General features: G+C 36.3%; 1 protein-coding gene across 4 annotated transcripts; it reads left to right on the top strand.

Moving 5' to 3' along the window:
• The first annotated feature begins 5321 nt into the window (after positions 1-5321).
• On the top strand, positions 5322-11203 carry LOC103706305 (probable glycerol-3-phosphate dehydrogenase [NAD(+)] 1, cytosolic). 4 transcript variants are annotated; one of them, XM_039124714.1, is made up of 6 exons: positions 5322-5475; positions 5945-6607; positions 7461-7682; positions 9988-10235; positions 10443-10582; positions 10752-11203. In XM_039124714.1, exons 2-6 carry the CDS (start codon positions 5947-5949, stop codon positions 10873-10875), a joined length of 1395 nt encoding a protein of 464 aa, XP_038980642.1. In that variant the 5' UTR covers positions 5322-5475; positions 5945-5946; the 3' UTR covers positions 10876-11203. The 4 variants fall into 4 exon arrangements, with proteins under 4 accessions (XP_038980642.1, XP_038980643.1, XP_038980644.1 ...); XM_039124715.1 differs by having other exon boundaries at positions 5327-5551; XM_039124716.1 differs by lacking the exon at positions 5322-5475 and adding an exon at positions 5560-5709.
• Positions 11204-18512: the final 7309 nt, after the last annotated feature.

Raw genomic sequence — 18512 nt, 5'->3', positions numbered from 1 at the left:
TTATAAATCTACATGGGTGACATTCATAAATACTTCAATTGTGTATCTAAGTAAACATTGCACTTTAATTATTTCCTTTGAACCAATAATTATCAATTACACAAAAAATGCCAATGGATCGGGCTGCCTCAATAGTGACCGTGCACATCTTTTTCCTTTTGAGTATCGATATAAATATTTGCAGTGACCTCCTTTATTTTTATTTTATATTAAAAAGTACTTATACCACCATCTAAACAAAGCATAAAAAATACTTCAAGAAAATTTTTCCCATGAATATCTTTAAAAAAAATGGAAACTTGTATAATTTGTATGGCACAAGAAGTTGCAAAACCCGAAGCAAGAATAATCGTCTGTCTATCGTCCCATATGATTTTGTACACATGTATAACTCTTCAAAATGTTTGGCTAACTCTTTATAATCTTGTACAATAACTTTAATCATTTAAAGGACTAACACTCATCTATTTATAAGGTGGAAGCAATTAATTTGATGGCCAGCTACTAGATACTTAGTCCTGAGATTCTCCTAACATCTGTTCTAATTGAAAATGTGCTAGTTCAACTCAAATTCTTTAACTTTACATTACCAGTCGTTTTGGCTTGGACATCCTTTTTTTTAATAGGCACATGGGTTAGCTTTAGAAGAATTGGATTGCTTTAATAATTTGTTATTTTAAGTTGATTTCATATAATATAGGGTATTGTCAAGTTAGGTTTAATTCAGTTCTCGTTGATATAGACATATATTCTCCTTAATACGGGCTTATCTTACCAAGATCCAATCCAATTGAGATAAACATGTCACATTAGGTCACTTTCAAATTAACTTCTGCTTGAATTGAAGTCGATCGCAACCTTAGAGAAAAGAATTACAATTGATTTTAGCGAAAATTAATTTCCCACCTTCCCGATGACTCTGGTATAACAGAGAGTCCCTGTTGACCGAAACTGCTATTTTCAATCCAAGAATTTCGCTAATCTTAATTCTTGGTCCCTAATAGCGATTTTCTTTTTTTTAAATTCCGAAGATGCCCTCACGACCCCACGGAAATGGTTTAAATATGGAAAGAATTCCATTTATGATATCCTGATATCCCCTGCGACACCGCTCTCTTCTTCTCTTTTTGCCATTGCCGAGTGAAGAGATATCCTAGATTATCTTCTTATCTGTTTGTCTTTGCCGAGATCTAGAGATCTCCTGGCCGATTGCGATTCAAAGATCCCCTAACCGATTGCGATTCAAAGAAAAGCCTGTTTTGGTTTCCATTTGTTTCTCTTCTTCTCTGTTTGTTATTGCCGAGATTTTGATTTCTTGGGTTCTCTTCTTCTCTGTTTACCATTGCTATGCTGAATTGAAAATAGTTCCGTGGCAGCATTCCCTTTGCTTCATTGTTGAAATAGCATTCTGAAGCATCCCTTCATCCCTCCCTCCTTTTCCGTTGTCATTGGCTTCAAAGAACATATGTAGCCCAGTTTTCATGGCTGTTTGTTCTTATGGCAGTGAAGCCCTTATTATTTTCATCTTTGAGGACACAAATGTCAATCAAATTTATAAGAAAATAGTGAAAATATAGAAATATTTATCTGTTATAATGGTAGAAGTTAAATTTTATATTCCAAACAAGTCTAGAATGCTTGTTACGCTAATGAGCGATAAGGATGTTGGGAATATGCATCAAATACATGTCAACTTAAATGCATCGGTGATCGAGATGGTTGTTAGTTATTCTCCATGCTTGACCAAAGCTGCTGGTGTGGTAATCGATATGAGGTAATGCACAAGATATTTCCATCTCTTTCTATTTTGCTATTCTTAGTTTAAATTAGTATTGTATTGCATATTTAACTTCTTAGTTTGTACATCTTAAGGAAAAAATTGTTAGTTAGTATGCTGAATTTTTGTCTAACTTATTCCATCCCAGAATGTTGAGTGTAGTTGCAGATCCAAAAATAATCCAAAGAGTGGCTCCTCGCGCTTTACCTATTTTGGCAGCTCAAGTAATTTCGGTCGAGTTGTTGAAGAAACAAGAGCCACAATTGAAAAGGAACCTAGTCAAAGAAATTCTTTAGATGCTTGAAAAACCTCTATAGAGGGTGTTAGTGAGGAGTTCAAGGATGTAGAAACTATTCGTGACATATTTTACAACTTATGTATCACAAATTATAGAGATTTTTTTGTTTATGAAGAACGATCGTCAGCGAGTGACCATGGAATGTGCATATGAAGAATGTGAATGGTGTATCCATGCCTCTCAACTTGGGAATCAAGAAAGATTTGAAATTAAAAAAATGAACAGTAAGCATGCATGCGGAGAAAGGTTGCAAGTTCGGTCTCATTCTAAGGCTTCGAAACATTGGGTTTCGAACATTATTAAAGATAAACTTCAAAATATGCCATTATATAAGCCAAATGATATCGTAAAGGATATTTGTCAAGAATATGGTGTTGAATTGCCGTATTATCAAGCTTGGCATGGAAAAGATGTGGCTATGAAGGAGCTTTATAGTCACAGATCACTATCTTATGATCAGATACGCTGGTATATGATGCCATTCTTCAGACCAACCCCGACAGCATAGCGGAGTATGAAACAAATGAAGGTCGATTCAGACGCCTATGCATTTCATTTCATGCTTTAATAACGAGTTTCATACAAGGATGTTGATCTATGATTTTTATAGATGGAATGTTTATAAAGCATAAGGATGGAGGTGTACTATTTGGCGCGACTTCCAAAGATGCCAATGAGGATATGTTTTCTATAGCTTATGATGTGGTCAATACAAAGATTGTTGACAATTGGGACTGGTTTTGTCGGATTTTGAAAGAAGCAATAAAAAATTATTAAATCAGTGCCGAAGTACTTTTCTGGTAGTTACTACTCATATTGTATCCGTCACCTAAAAGACAACTTCAAGAATCAGATTTTCAGCATCTATTCTAAATTTTCAACCTAGAAATTATCTAACTAATTTTGAATGCCCTAAATCTTATCCTTTGATAATTGTCAATGCCGATGCTTGTCCATTATCATGCAGTTGAACTCGCAACGGAGAGAAAATAGAGTCGAACTCGCAAAATTGGAGTGGGAAACTAGGGATTAAAAGAAGAGCGGACGAGCGGGAGAGCAGAAGGGTTTTCTCTTCCAATGAGGGGAATGGATTAACAGTGGGAAAATAGAGAACGAATTGCCGGTGGGTTAGAGAGTCGGACTTAAGGTTGGAAACAGGAGAAGAGAGGAAGAGCGGAAGATGAAGGGGTATTTTTGTCTTAAGAATAAAGCTGGTTAAATATCAGCATAATGTTGGACGAGTTGTTATAAAACTGGTCAATATGGACTCAAAATTAGAGTCCGATCGAAGGATGGACCGGCCGTTAATTTTTTCTTGATTTTATTTATTTTATGGCCCTGAAATTTAAGATAGAGAGAGAGAGAGAGAAAGACGATTTCACTCCAACTTCACTTGTACGCCAACTTATCAATTTAAAATGCTGCTCGCTACAAGTCACCCGCTCGGATTACTGATCAATAGTCAATTTTTGCCTTAGAATTTGAAACCTACATGAACAGTTTTAATTGCACATATGCGGATATTTTGGAGACGAATTCATGTACAAATATTTTAAATTTGTCTCCAAAATGCATTTTAAAGATCTAGTAGGAACGAGCTCACCATAGTGACAAGTTCGATGTTCAAAAATAATTTAATAAGAGTTAAATTTTCAAAAATAAAAAAAAAGCTTAGAAAGAACCGTAATCACTAAAAATTAAATTAATAACAAAATTATGATATTTAATTAATGAAGATTTTAAATACTCATCCGCGTCAAGATATATTGCAAAAGAAGCAATAATAAAAAAAATAATTCCAAAACAAGTACCATCAAGGATGACATTTGGCATCCTTAAGTCAAGAACAACTGATAATTAAAACATGAAATCCGTAAATAATATATAAGCAATAGAATAACTCTACTCTATTTATAGAGAATACTCTTAAAGAGCCATTCAGCTAATCTACCGAAGTGGCCCAGCTTCGAAATGCGTAGGCGTCGATTAAATACAGAGATCGGATGCCCTCCACCTGCTTTGTCCGACGAAGTCGCCATCTGGTCCGCCGGTATTTAGACGGTGCTGGTGTGACATACTCATACGTGAAAGGGGCTGACACATTGGTGGAGCTCCTTCGCGGATGGAGAGGATATGAGTAAAATTTGTCTACCCGTATCGAACATTTTCTCGCGGAAAAGGACCAATGGGTTTGCTATGCGGATGAGGTTCTCCTCGCCCTCGGAAAAAAAATACTAAAAAAACTCAAAAATATAGAAGGTGACAACAAGAATAAGGGAAAAACTAAAAAATATTATAATATATTACCATAAGGTTGATTTCACATGCAGAAAGGTGGCGCCATCGCTGACTTTTAATGCTCCCACCCAACCAGGCGCGGTGTCTTGACCCAAGTCCCATGCTTTCTGCATGAATAAAAATCGTACGCGCAGGCACTGGAGACTATATATATATATATATATATATATATATATATAGAGAGAGAGAGAGAGAGAGAGAGAGGGGGGGGGGGGGGGGGGGGGGGGGAGAGATTTCTATTTTGCCACATTTTTTCAGTGCAAATATTCAAAAGTCATAAATACCTTCGATGCAGTTGTTTGTTTCGTGATTTAAAAAAATAAAAAATACCAAATAATACACTAAATAAATTAGTTATTTAGCAATTAAATATATATATATATATATAGATAAATTGATACATAATCTATAGAATATGGTGTTTACTAATATATAGTACACGGACAAATAATATATACTTAATAAATTATTTATATAACAACTCAATACATAATTTTAAACAAAGTAATACATAGTTTTTAGAATATCATATTTACCAATGCACACTACATAGCTAATGATACACACTCGTTAACTTTCTGATACATAGTATAAACTTATCTGATACATACTTAACAAGAGTTACAAGATTCAATATATATTTTTAGATAAATTAATTTATAATTTTTAAAATATACTTTTTATGGCCAGATAATATATATCAAATAATTAATTATTTTATATTTTTTTAAATTATAAAATTAATAAATTTTGTTTAAGATGGAACAAAATAAGAGGCCCATAACGTAGTCCAAGGCGCCCAATATAATTTTTGTTCCTTTCCCCACCCATCGCAATTCCCATTTTCACGTCCCATCGGAACTCGTCAAAGCCTCCGCTTTCCGAACTTCAATTTCTTTCGCTTTCCATTTGTACAGGAATTTGAAGGCGCCCACCTACTCCCCCTCTCCCAACCAATTTGCTTTCGGTTAAACTCCGCGGGAAAAAACCAGAGAACAGTGGAGAGAGAGAAAGAAAAGGGCCCGAGCCAAAGAGAAGCGTCGGCTCTTGGAGCTTCTGACACGGAAGCCAAAGTGAAGGGCGGTTCTTCGCGTTCGTTGAGGTTAGATGACCAAAACCCGACGTCGGTTCAAAGTTGCGTGTGAATTGATCGCTGGGCGTTTTCGGCTTTCGTTTCGGTAGGAATTTGATGCAGGTTAAGAAAAATTTGTGTGTGTGAGGGAAAAAGGCCCCTGTGAGAACGCGATTTAAGATTGTTTGCTTTGGATTGTTCCACTCGCAGGGGTCGAAGGAAGTTTCTCTTGTCAAAATTCGATACTTTTTGAGTTCTTATGAGGTTTTGCATTTGATTTCGTATCTGGTCTTTTTTGATAAATTTTATGTTTATATTGGGAAGAGAGAAAGAAAAGTTTTTAAAAAAAAAGTAAAGGAAAAGGAAAGATTTTTCTGGTGAGAAGCATTAAAGCGGGGCGGGGGGGAGTCTTTTTCCTTGTAGTGGATTTGTTTTGAGTAATCATTCATCTTAAAATTGTGAAAGTTTGTGGTGTGTGTTCACTGTTTTGCTTGAACAGAGATGGTTGGCAGTGTAGAAGGAGCCCACAGGTCTCCTCCTCACTCTAATGGGTCTGTTCACTACTCCAATGGTGTGGAGGAGAAGCTCGACGAGCTCCGTCGGCTGCTCGGCAAATCAGAAGGCAATCTGCTAAAGGTTGTTGGCATTGGTGCTGGTGCTTGGGGCAGTGCCTTTGCTGCCCTTCTGCAGGATGCCTATGGCCACTTCCGCGATAAGGTCCAGATAAGAATATGGAGAAGGCCTGGGAGATCTGTTGACAGGTCTACCGCAGAGCATCTGTTTGAGGTGATCAATTCAAGGGAGGATGTCTTAAGGCGTTTGATCCAGCGATGTGCTTACTTGAAATATGTTGAGGCGAGGCTCGGGGATCGCACACTCTATGCAGATGAAATTTTAAGGGATGGCTTCTGCTTGAACATGATTGACACACCGCTTTGTCCACTGAAGGTTGTGACTAATTTGCAGGAGGCAGTCTGGGATGCAGACATTGTGGTGAATGGTTTGCCATCGACAGAGACACGCGAGATGTTTGAGGAGATCAGTAGGTATTGGAAGGAGAGGATTAGGGTTCCTATTATTATATCTTTGGCAAAGGGCATAGAGGCAGATCTAGATCCGGTTCCACGTATAATAACTCCTACTCAGATGATTAGCCATGCAAGTAAGGTTTTTCTCCTCAACCATTTATGCATGTTAGTTCATTACCAGCTCAATGATCACATCATATACAGATTGATTGCTGCTCAATGTTATTCATAGGTTGTTGGCTTTATCGCATGCAAGAAAAATATAATTGACATATTTGGAACTTCAACTGCTCTGGATATATAGTGTTGAAACACCAAGTTTTCAAATTCTATCATGCCACTATTTTTTCTTTGTTAAAACTATACCTGAAATGCTAGTGAACTTTTATATATATATATAATATTAGAAATAAAGGAACACAATGTAGAGTTAATCAAATTTTTAGAGTTAACTGACTATGAAAGATGCCATTCTAGAACAAAATAGATGTTCATTGAGGGAAATCAAAATGGTTTGCATCCCTATCTTGTCATGATTTATTACAATACGGTAGATGCCAATATTTTTTAATAACTCTCATCAGAAACAGATGAAAATGTCCTATGTTATGATTGAAGAAACTGCTGGCTATTAGTATTTTTGTTTCCCTTCAATATTGTTCATCTTTTGGATCACAAGACTACTAATGGATATTAATATGTTTTTTTGGATTATAGTTAACAAAATTTTTTTCTTTCTGCTTTGTTTGAGTGCTTGTGTATGTGTGTTTTATCTTCAACAAACTATACATCCTCCATTTTTTAGGGAAAAAATGTTTTTCTGTTATTATTAACATTTCTGTGATTATTTTATTTGCATTATTAATGTTATTTTCTGCACCTGGTGTAGTTTTGGATATTTCTTGTACCTTTGAGACCATTTTTCCTTCAGGTATGTTACAACTTACAATCATGTTGGTTTCTTCTATGCACTTGTCTGCCTTGCAGCTGGGGTTCCAATCGAGAACATTCTGTATCTTGGAGGCCCAAATATTGCTTCGGAGATTTATAACAAGGAATATGCTAACGCTCGAATATGTGGAGCTAATAAGTGGAGGAAACCCCTTGCTAAGTTTTTGAGGCAGCCACATTTCATTGTGTGGGACAACAGTGATCTTGTCACACATGAGGTCATGGGAGGACTGAAGAATGTGTACGCTATTGGCGCTGGTAATAGATTTTTGTTACCTTGCTATTTCTGTGGTAAAGTGATGAATACGAGTAGTTTTAAAAGCTTAAGCAATGCAATTTAAACATTGATTTATTTCTGTGAGCATCTCATTAATATAGTCACAAGTTTGGGATTCTGGAAAAACTGGCTTGAGGTGAACATTTGGAACTCAAAAAATATCCAGAAAATTTGGCACAAGTTCAGAAAGAATTCAAATAGTTAAAAAATACAAAAATATTAACAAAAATAAAGCAAAGAAAGATAATGAAATATTTATATACTTATTCACATGAAAGCAAGAATAGGAGAGGTAAGAACAATAAACAAACACGAAACTAAACCCGCTGGTGACAATGTGTAGCACCAGCATTAAATTTTAATTCATAATGGTGTCTTTGATTTGTTGTGAATACTTTTGCGAATAGATCATAAAATTTGTGAATAAATTGCTTATATGGAGTATTTCTGAATTAGTTTGTTTACCAAAATAATTTGAGAACCATCTGGCTAAGGGAAAAATTAAGAATTATTGAAAACTTTTCAATTATTCTTTCCATTCTCACCCAGAAAGTTTAAGATAATACAAAACTTGAGATTTCTCTATTTCATTATGCAATTGTTGAATAGTTCAGGGCCTCACCTCATTCTGGCTCCTTGTCATATAAATTGTTTGCACAACTTTTCACAATAGATACCTGAACACCATCTGTAGTCAAAGAAAACCTCGACCACAATATCTCATAGTTTGAGATATTTTGTCCACTGAGTATCTTGCAATATTGGGCATATCAGATATTGAACATAATGTGTTGGCATTCTGTAACTTTGATTAGCGTATTTCAATGTCTGGCATTATTTGGCACAACATTTTCTGGTATGTCATATTTTTATTTGGCACAACCTTTTTACATAGTTATATTTCAACATCTGGCATTAACTTGTTGTAGATTGTTAACTGTAAACATTTTTGAGTCTTCTTTTATGATATTACATGATAAATGGTTTAATATACTTGACTTGGACATTATTGAGACATGAAGAGCTGATATCAGACGAAAATGCTGTATGCATTAGGTTAAAATGTTGAAATTAGATGCACAACATGGAAAGTTGACCTTTTCATCTACTTGATGCCATCAGCAGGGGTGTTTCCTGAATAGGCTGTTAACTATATAAAATGGCATTATTAATATGGCAAATCTTCTTTCTAACAATTGATATACAAGGTCAACCGCAACCTAGAACAGATCATCAATAATTCAGGAGCATTCCTGATCCCTTATGAAGAATAGTTAAAGTTGTTTCTGCTGGGTGATTTCTAAAATATTTTGTTGACGAGGCATAGTTGTACTACAAAAGAAAAGGAATTGGAATTGAAGTCCCACTTCATAAACCTTTGTTACCAAAAATAGGTTCTAAACTCCAAATCTATCACTTGCATGGAATGCAGCTGAAAATATATGAAATTTGGCCTGTTTATTATGATTAAATTCTCTGATCTAATCTTTCATGGCTATGTTGAACTGGAATTTTGTCTTTTCAACCTTGTAGATGTATTTGAATTGGAGGTTCTATGGATACCAAATATACTAGCAGTAGTTCAATATGTTGATTAAACCTTATTTCTCAACCTATGTATGTATTTGATCATAACGTCAATAATGTAAGTCCTGGAAATTTGTCATAAATTTGGTAGTTTGGTATTTTACCATGAAAATATATGATTCTATAGAGGCAACATTTTGTTGATTGCATTATGGCAAGTTACATGTAATGGTTGGATTCTTAGATGATGTTTACTCTGTCTGAGTTCTTTTTTCTAGATGGTTCTGCTGGAGTCTGATCCACGATAAATCTGGTTGTAGGTTATCTGTAATTCTGTTTCTCTGATCGAGATCCCTACTGCATTGTAGATTTGCTTGAGTCTACTGAATAAAGCAAGTTGTAGCACTGCCAAGCTCCTGAAGGGTTATGTTCAATGTGGCGGGGTTTGATTGTATACTATATCTTGCATCTTGTGGAAAGAAAGTTTTGGGCATATTGGAAATTCCTTCAGTTTCATATTTACAGATGTCTTAATGCCACTTTTTTCAGTTTATGTAGGGGATATAAGCATATTGATTTAAGTTCCTTCTTCTGCATTTTCTCATCATCATATGTATTACCTTTTTCTGGGAAGAGGTAATTCATTTTTGTGAGAAGCTTTTAGCTGTTGCATTGTTGGAAGTGTAATTGTTTGCCTTGCTATCTCTTTTTTCCCCTCCCTTTAAGTCGATTCTTTACCTCACTGCATTTCTTCATCAGGGATGGTAGCGGCTCTAACCAATGAGAGTGCGACTAGCAAATCAGTATATTTCGCACACTGCACATCTGAAATGATATTCATCACACACCTATTGGCAGAAGAACCGGAGAAACTTGCTGGTCCATTGCTTGCGGACACCTACGTAACCTTGTTGAAAGGTCGCAACGCTTGGTATGGGCAGATGCTAGCCAAGGGGGAGCTGAGTCTGGACATGGGTGATAGTATCAAAGGAAAAGGGACTATTCAGGTGTGTCTCTTGATTCTTGTGCTCTATGCTTTCTCTCGAGCAGTATAGCACAAAACAGTAACCTTACTGCACATATCATGTGTGCGCAAAACTTAAGATTTAGGTTATTAGATCTCACGGGATTTGCTGTGGTTAGTGGTTTCTTATAGAATGTGTATGCCTTTTACCAAGCCACCTGTCTGAAAATCCTTATTTTGATCTTTTCAGGGTGTCTCTGCTGTCGATGCGTTTTATGAACTCCTAAGTGAATCGAGCTTGAATGTGTTACATCCTGAAGAAAACAAGCCTGTTGCTCCTGTTGAGCTGTGCCCCATCCTGAAAACACTTTACAAGATATTAATAAAAAGGTTAAGGTTAAAACATATTTCTCTTGTGTGATTTTATTTAGATAGTTTGTATGCATGTTTATCTGTTACAGTACATGGTTATTCCTTTCAATGCTGGAAATATGTTTCAATACTTAGGATGCTAGTTTAAACTACATTTCTGTAAAATTCAGCATGTTTGCTTGTGCAGGGAACTTCCACCAAAGGCAATTCTTCAGGCATTAAGAGATGAGGCCATGTATGATCCTCGCGAACGGATTGAGATGGGGCAGAGCCATGCTCTCTACAGACCGTCACTTCTTGGCCAACCTTGATCGAGAATCTTCTCTTATTCGAGTTACCATGTGATTCGAAGGAGATTTATGTCATGCATGTTATTATTTCAATTTGTAATGGGCTTGTTAGAGCTGCGGCATATAAAGTATCTATTGGTAAGCACACTTCACAGTTAGTGAAATTTTGTGCATATTGTTTAGGCCATTATTTATTAAGCCACATTGAGACAGTCATGGTAGAACCCAAAGTTTCAGTCATGTAAGATGTGTTGAATAACTTTTGTGATTCATTTGAGTTGCAAGCCCATGAGTGGTACAAGGCTCTGCCCAAAAATAGGTTATCAAACTTTACAATTTGGTGCAACAAGTTCATTACAGAATCCCAACAAATTATTTACTATGAATGGATCTTCCAGCAGCCATTATATAGCCCAAATTCTTGAGAAGATACTCATATACAACCTCATAAAACTCTCAATTATATCTAAGCCTCTGTCGAGGTTCGCAATTTCGGCATTAGGTATCATACCTGTACGTTACCAGTTTAGTATGGTATAGTCGGTATAGTATGCAAGATAGTTTCGGCCTTTTTTTTTTTTTTTTAATTACTTTTGGTCATGCTTCTGCTCAAAACTTAGTGGTATGGGTTGGTTTTGCTCGATTTGGACCGGTTCGACTTATATACCAAACCAAATCTCGGTACCATATCGGTACCTTACTGATATGGTAGGGTACTGTCGATGCATGCTGATATGGCAGACCTTGCTCTCAGTGTCAACATTCATAGTTCTAATAAAAAAAACAAAAAAATAATAATCAAAGTAGATGTTTTCCCCTCATTTTTTGTATTAATATATCAATAAATATGATATCGATCGGGAATACTCCCCACATATGACTGATTCCATTTGGCTTTTTACGTGCCACACTCGTCTGTTTCTACCGCCATCAGCCTTTAGTCAAAGCATATATTTCTTCACAATCAATCCACAAAAATAGGTTTCTCAGATTAAGGTGGAAATACTTCATCATAAGTATGAATAATATGGCTATTGTACATTAAATATTTTGATCATCCAGTCTAAGAAACGCAGACACTTCTTTTGTGCACTGATAATAATTACATAACAAAATTTCCTGAAACTGAAAATTCATTCAATGAGTTACTAACACAGATGCTCAAAGTTCTGATTTTTGTTATAGTATTTGTGTTACATAAAGCAGCTTCTTTGCTCTCAAATATTCCATGATCCAGAATTTGCAGAATGAACGTTAATAGACAACTTAAGCATTAACTCCCTGAGAAACCTAAATGCCATAAACTTCCCCAAGAAAGATTACCAACAATAAATCTACTTTAAAATCCACTAAAAGATGAATTTCTCAAAATTTCTAACATTCGCGAACTAAAGCTAAGAATGTCATCAAATCATCAAGAAGATTGGGAGGATTTAATATATATTTAAATTAAATTAAATTAAAATTTAGATCAAATCCAACCTTATTTTTTTGATGGGCACAACCCAGATTTAATATGTATTTAAATTAAATTAAATTAAAAGTGAGATCAAATCCAACCTAATTTTTTTGAGATCGGATTGATCTTCTAGTCAAATTAAATTAAAATAATTGGCAAATAAATTATGATAAATGTATATAAATTAATTATCTGATTATATTATAATATATGATTTCGGATATTATAAAAAAATATCAACTAATATGTTATAAAAATCAATTTTTTATATTCAAGAAGGGTTCTGAAATATATAAAACACTAGTTTTCGATTTGGTTCTCGGTAGATTGGAAATTCAGTTGTAGAAATCCAATTTATATATGAGATGGATTATGTTTTTTGAATTCAAGTATAATTCGAATAACTTTAATTTGGATCAAACTGGATTAATTTCAAATCAGTTGTGTATCAGAGGCGGGTCAATCCAATCCACTTGCCATGATTTTTGCTCATCTTAGACCTGAAATAGATGATCCTAAAACAATTATAGATATTATTAGCCAATGGTAAATTAGTAGCTTGGAGTGGTGGGTCTAGGGTTTCAGCTCACTAAGACAAGCCATGACTATGGTGCATATTTCTACCATTGGATGGTCATTGGTCAGAAATATTATCATGGACAAGAATGCAATACCGTGATGGGATGTCCCTATGTTGAGTGGGACAGACTCATATCCCCTGAAGCTTTTGGCTTCCTGGGTCTTTGAAATCCTCAATAAGTTAGGTGGGAGCTTATCATTAGACTTTATATGGTCTAGCAACTAATCATATTTTAAAATATTATAATTTAAAATGAAGTTGAGTTGGGTTTTGTTGTGTTAGTTAATCCACCCTTGACTCCTAAATCAGATTCTTCCTTCTTTCAAACTTGGAACCTAAGTTTATATATATATATATATATAGATAGATAGATAGATAGATAGATAAAAGAACCAGCAGAGTTTACAACTAGACATGTATAGCATGTCTTTTTTTTATTAGAATCCTCATGTTATAGATATAATTATTTTTTGGTAAAATAGATGTAATGATTGAGATATAGTTTTGTAGAATGTCAAGAAGGATAAGAACTACTGTAGCAAGTATATCATGTATCTGGAATTATGCTCCCCAAGGTTGAAACCAGGTAGGTCTGCAAGAATTATTCAAACAAGAAATATAAATTATATATATATTAATACCACAGCTAGAAAATTAGAACTCAGAAATAATAACACACACCTAGCAGTATTCCATTTTTCAGTGCATGTGTGTGTGATAATGTCATACAAATACCATGACACCCGCCTCTTTCTTTGGAGGGATGTTTATGCCCTCTTAAATGGTATTTAACTTTGTCAATATGTCCACGATTTTTTCTTTCTTCTTTTTTAAATTTGAAAATTTCTCGGGCTCTACATTGTGATGCTAATTTTAAAAGGTCCAGCGTACTGAGCAATCAAGAGCAAATTCCATTATTCGGGCGTCGAAATGAGTTGATCAAAGTTAGAATTTCTTTTTTAGGAAGGACTTTGAACAAGCATATCTTGTAATTTGAGAAAAATTAAGTGTAAGTGGTTGAACAGAAAATTAATATAGAAGTTAACATCTACATCTTATAGAATTTTTAATTTTTCATAATTATTTCTATTGATCATTTCTATCAAAAGTTGTGATCTCTTTTATATAAAAGAGGGATATGGCCAAGACCATATAAAGACAGAACTAAATAGTATAAATAGAAGTCTTGTAACCCAATTTTATCATTATTAATAAAAAAAAGAGAGATTTAGGCTCTACTTCCGCCAGAGATTTAGGCTCTACTTCCTCCAATCTCTCGATTTTCTAATATTTGTTTAAAAAATTTAAGTTAATCAGATTGTAGAAATTTCTTCATTCCTTTAATTAGATCGTGATTTTTTTTTATTATTTTCTTATATCTTAATAGGATTTTATTTATTTCGTCCACCATATCTAGGCATCTTTATCGGAACCCCATAACAAAACAACCAAGCACTTACCTGCTGCTCCTGTCGCCTGCATGGCGGGTGGAGCGCTCGTTATCCTGACTGTTCTCTTATCGGAGCCCCCTCCTATTGCTCTAGCTATAAGCCATGGCAGCTCCAACTTGCACCCACTCTGGGCCACATAATGGGGCCAGCCCTACACGAACCATTTAAGCTAAGAAGAACAGCCAAACTTACCACTAAAATTCCCCATGATTAGAATTGAAGACACTTCAAGGGAATATCCTCTACCAAGATATCAATGGCACACCCAACCTCAGAAAGGCAAACCTTCTTCAATTACTTGGAATCTATTCTTCGCCCTCTATTAAAAAACACAATTTTTTCAATATTGTTTATTTTGCCTTGAGGGGAATCTCCCAAATATATCCAACCAAAAAATAGTCATCTAAATAATGTCTTCATCAAGATATTTTGTACCCAAGTTGAGTTTTGTACCAAAATAGTACGGTATGTCCAATATGATACAGTATCGACATTGGACTAGGAGATCTTTTGTTTTTACGGTTTGATCTGGTATCGCCCAAAACTGGATTCGGGGTTGGTATGACATTGATGAGTTCCGCCTAGTACAAGTTGGTTCTATACTTGTACCATACCGAAGCTCGGTATGGTACTAGTATAGCATGCAGTGCCGGCTCGAGCCTTAGGCAACCGAGGCGGTCGCCTAAGGCCCCCGGCTCATGGAAGGCCCCCGCCCCGCTCTGCCCGTGGACTCGTGGAGAGATTTTTTTTTTTTGAGCTTTCACATCCGAAAGCTGGCAGAGTAGCAGGGTGACGGGCGACGGCTCCGCTGCTGGCCCGCTACAGTGCGTCCCCAAGCCCCATCTCCCCGATGAGGCAACGACAGACAGCTGAGAGTCTACAGGCTACAGCTGGTAGATGGGCATGGCTATGAGCCTACGACAGCTGAGAGAGGCAACGATCCTCCCCCTTCTCTCCGACTCTCTCCCCTTCTCCACTGATGCTTTTTTTTTTTTGCTAAACGGCTGAACCCTTCAAAGCGAAAAAAAGGAGCGTACCTTCAGTTCTCCTCTCCCTAGTTCCCTTCTCTGCCGGCAGCCGGGAGGCTCGACCGTCGACGGCTTGAGGCTCGACCGCCCCTGCTTCGGACTCCGGAGTCCGGATCTCCTCTCCAGCTCTGCTCGCTGTCCTCGGCTCCTCCGACCTCCAGCCTCCGGCCTCCAGGCTCCAGGCTCCGGCTCCTCGGCTCCGCTCTAGCCTCTAAACTTCTAAAGGCCACCGTTCTCCTCCGGCTCCAAGAAGGCAAGAACCTGGCGACGCCGTCACGGTAGTGAGTGGCGAGCCGCCGGCCAGATCTCCTCTCTAAACTCTAGCTCTTGGGCCGCCCCTGCTCCAGAGTCCAGATCTAGCTCTCCTCGCCGTCCTTGGCTCCTCCGACCTCCGGGCTTCGCCGCTCCGTAGCTCCGGCCTCGTCGGCTCCTCCGTTAGCATCCCAATTCCCAAAGGCCAAATCCCAGGCAGCGCCGCAGTGGTGAGTTTTCTATTGACTAATCACTATTCACTAATTACTATTTCACATGGAAGTATTTGTTAATTGTTATTTTATTATCTAATAGTTCTGTGAGCACCGAGCAATTGTATATAAAGAGGATTTCTTTCATATGCCATCGTTGTTGTTATTGGCTTATTGTATTTAATGTTATACAATAATGAAAAAAGGCCAGAAAATATATGGCCAATTGATTAATTTTTTGGTCCAATTAATTTTGATTTAATTAAGTTAGAGACACTATAATTATTTTTTTTGGTCCAATTGTAGGTTGGTTGTGATTTCGGCGGCTCGGCCTTTTCTCGCCGCCGAGTTTGGCACTATTTGGCCTCTTCTCCCCATCAAGTTCGGCACTACTTGTCGGAATCTTAGTTTGTTTTTTTTGACACAATTAAATTTTATCATTTTCGACTTTTTTATATCTTAATTTGTTTGTGGTGTTTTTTTAATTACTTTATTTGATAATATTATTTTTATATTAAAATGTCTAATAGAAAATATGAATGTGGATATGAAAAACTCAAAAAGAAAAGAAAAATTGATAAACACATTCAATCTCAAAAAGGAGCTCTAGATAGATTTGTTGTCACAAACAAAGAAAAAACCACATTAAATTCAACTCAAGAATTAACAATAGAACTATAAAAATTTGATTAGTAATTTTGCATCTCAAAAAGCTATACGAGTTATTTTTAAATAAAATTTTAAAGTATTTTATACTTATTAAAATTTTTTCATCATTTAAAAAAAAAAAGGCCTTTCCTAATAAGTTCGCCTTAGGCTCCCAAATGTTTTGGGCCGCCCCTGATAGCATGGTAGGCTCAGTAGAGAGTTCTATGTATTAATACGGCAAATCAGCAATGGTCATGAGCTCTCTACTTGCAACATGAATTAAACAAAACCAAAAGGTTAACAATGCTGAGGTCACAATCCAGCCGCTCCACAATTGTTGCTTATATTTAATGTATTAAATTAATCGAGCTCATTCTCTTGAGATAGTTGCTAATAATTACACAATTAATCATTAATGAATATGAAATATATGTAGGCTTGCTGAATGAAGCTAAAAGTATGGTATGAAACTACAGTATGAGATCTTCCAAACGGTTTATCTAACTTGTCTCAACCTCTTGCATGCCTTAATATATGTTTAATTTGATTGAGATAAGAAAAGGGTAGGATCCAAATAAACCGTAGATAACACCTCCAAAACACCTCAGTTTTGGTCATCTTTATCCCTACCCGCACCGAGCAGATAGCAACCTTACCAATTGTATTAGCTGTTATCCTTGTTTGTGTGCTTATCTAATTCCAATCTGTCTAGAGTCAGTTTATTCTCCACGTCAAGCATGGGAAAAAAAAATATATCTATAGCCATCATAATGAATATAAAGCTGATAAGCTTCATGGTTCACCAAATCCAAATTGGAGTTTCCCTTTTTTAAAGTCCTGTTCATATGCTATTCGGGATATAATGAAATGGTGGTCTGTATGCAACCTACTATTTGTCTTGGCATCTTCTGTGCTAATATGATCGCTGCGACATAAGATGATGGCGATGTGTTACAAGTTGACTTCTTTTTATAGGGGCAGGATTTGGTTGTCATTAGAGTATTAGAGATGGATGGAGGCAGCTCGCGGATAAGCTGCTCTTTTTTCTTCCTTCTCCTTCCTAGCTTAGTATACAATTAGAAAAACTTTATTTTTGTTTATATTTTATATTTTAGGAATCTTGCGAACAAATGAAATGTTTTGCTACCGACATAGGATCTAACCTAATAAATATCTATAGGAAATCAAAATAGAAATGTAAGAATAATTTAAAATTCCAAGTAAATAGAAATTGTGCGAGCAAAGTCCTGCAAGAGAGTTTTTGTTCTTTGTTAGTTTTATCTAGGCAAATTTGGATCCTTTCACAATTAGGCTACATGGCATTAACCCATTAGGGGACGCACTAATATTGGCAACAATTGCCATGAATCCCAACAGTGCAGACATCTAGGGAGCCAATAATCTCACTATGCATTCACATTTGGACAAAGTCTTCGCTGATGTCTCTCACATGAAGACCGTCATGGAAATTCAACTAAATCCGGCCAACCACTACCTAACATTTGACCACGCTTCCGAATGTAGGCACTCTCTGGTGCTATATATATATTTTTTTGGCCTATTGGATTTGGACCTGGCCCGGTCCTTTGGTGAAAGAACATATCCAGGATTGGTGCCAATAATATATATATATACTTGGAACCAGAGTTTACCATTTCAGTACCGGACTCTATACCGATACCATATTAGCATAATATCGGTATAGTACGGTATGATATGGAATTTTTTTGGCATATCGAATATCAGTACACTATCCATACTAGGTAGCAGTACCAAACCGGTGTGGACGATATGGTATGTTCTAAACCATTCGATTCGAATCGGTATAGCGAACCTTGTTTGGAACCATATGACTCGCTCTAGTCGACCACCAAGGCGGATGTTGGAGATGGAGGCGTTCTATATTTTGGTGGGTAGTTCTACTTGCCCGCTTGGAAAAGGTTGACGGCGGGGAGTGAATACAATAGTTTTTCTTGGTGAGCAGTTTTACTTGCTGGCCCTATAAAAGGTTTTCTTTGAGCGACCTAC

Source organism: Phoenix dactylifera, chromosome 3 (genome assembly GCF_009389715.1).
Source record: "Phoenix dactylifera cultivar Barhee BC4 chromosome 3, palm_55x_up_171113_PBpolish2nd_filt_p, whole genome shotgun sequence".
NCBI classification, from domain to species: Eukaryota; Viridiplantae; Streptophyta; class Magnoliopsida; order Arecales; family Arecaceae; genus Phoenix; species Phoenix dactylifera.
This window is presented reverse-complemented; position numbering and strand designations above follow the sequence as displayed.

Coding starts and splice junctions, on each gene's coding strand:
- LOC103706305 (XM_039124714.1), top strand. CDS start 5,947: ATGGTTGGCAGTGTAGAAGGAGCCCACAGGTCTCCTCCTCACTCTAAT. Junction 10,236..10,442: donor AAGGAAAAGGGACTATTCAG/GTGTGTCTCTTG, acceptor TGATCTTTTCAG/GGTGTCTCTGCTGTCGATGC. Junction 10,583..10,751: donor TACAAGATATTAATAAAAAG/GTTAAGGTTAAA, acceptor TTGCTTGTGCAG/GGAACTTCCACCAAAGGCAA.